Raw genomic sequence first — 1,039 nt, forward strand, 5'->3', positions numbered from 1 at the left:
CATTACAGAGGGTGGAGCATCATCCGTTCCATGCACGGACACTTACGGTGGACCCGAACCGGGATCGGAAATCGAGACCAAAAACATCATGAACTACTTCATTAGCGTCAAGGACAATATTCACGCCTATTTCTCTTTCCACTCGTACGGGCAGTATATTCTTTTTCCGTATGGACACACAGGAGCTGACTATTCGGAGAACTACTACGATATGATGGAAATGGGAGAGGCGAGCGCCATTGCTATATACGGAAAATACGGAACCGCCTATGAAGTAGGAACAACAGCTGATGTATTATGTAAGCCGTCGTTTGTTTCCTTACTGTGAAACCGTTCCGTTAACACCTTCACGATTTACACTCCATAGACATCGCGTCGGGATCTTCCCCTGATTGGGCCCACGGTACTCATGGTACACCCGTTGCCGCTACGTTCGAATTCCGTGATAACGGGTACCACGGGTTCATTCTGCCCCCCGACCAAATCATACCAAACGCGATGGAAGTAATGGATGGTTTGATAGCCTTCCTGCGGAAAGGCAAGGAGATTGGCTACTTCACGGTGTGAGGTAGCGGGTCGTTTTTTCTTGACACTCATATCAGCGATCGTCGCGCCGTCGAGATAACGAAGGTCATGGATTTGATTGCGGTGTGAAACAATGTGATGCTTAATAATAAACAAAACGGATCGGTTGTCGTTCAATTTATTGCTTGATAATGAATTTATTGCGTAAGTTCCTCCACACTGCGTTGGGCATCAACATTGAAAGGCTTCGGTTACCGTCCAGCGATAAGTTTGCTGCCAGAGTTGACTAGTCTAACGGTCACTGAATCAATGCAGTTTCCGTCAGGGCCACATTATTGTCCTCCAAATATGCGTGATTCGTGTATTGCATTTAAAGATTTTCTCGAAAGAAGTAAGTATGGGCATTTCTTTTTTTTAAGCCTATATTTTTTGCACCGAGGTATTGCGAGGTACCGAAGTACCACCGGAAAAAGTACCCTTAAGAGTTCGGTTAAAGGGCATTTCTATCGCTCTT

The 1,039-nt window shown here is 45.7% G+C and overlaps 1 protein-coding gene across 1 annotated transcript in view; it reads left to right on the plus strand.

Moving 5' to 3' along the window:
• Positions 1 to 691, plus strand: part of LOC128270885 (zinc carboxypeptidase A 1-like) — a 1,472-nt gene extending 781 nt beyond the window's left edge. Inside the window, exons 4-5 of the mRNA XM_053008310.1 lie at positions 5 to 299; positions 368 to 691. Coding sequence (XP_052864270.1) covers positions 5 to 299; positions 368 to 567 — 495 coding nt within the window. The 3' untranslated portion in view covers positions 568 to 691. The remainder of the gene's footprint in view (positions 1 to 4; positions 300 to 367) is intronic.
• The last annotated feature ends 348 nt before the right edge of the window (positions 692 to 1,039 follow it).

This window comes from Anopheles cruzii, chromosome 3, assembly GCF_943734635.1.
Source record: "Anopheles cruzii chromosome 3, idAnoCruzAS_RS32_06, whole genome shotgun sequence".
NCBI lineage: Eukaryota > Metazoa > Arthropoda > Insecta > Diptera > Culicidae > Anopheles > Anopheles cruzii.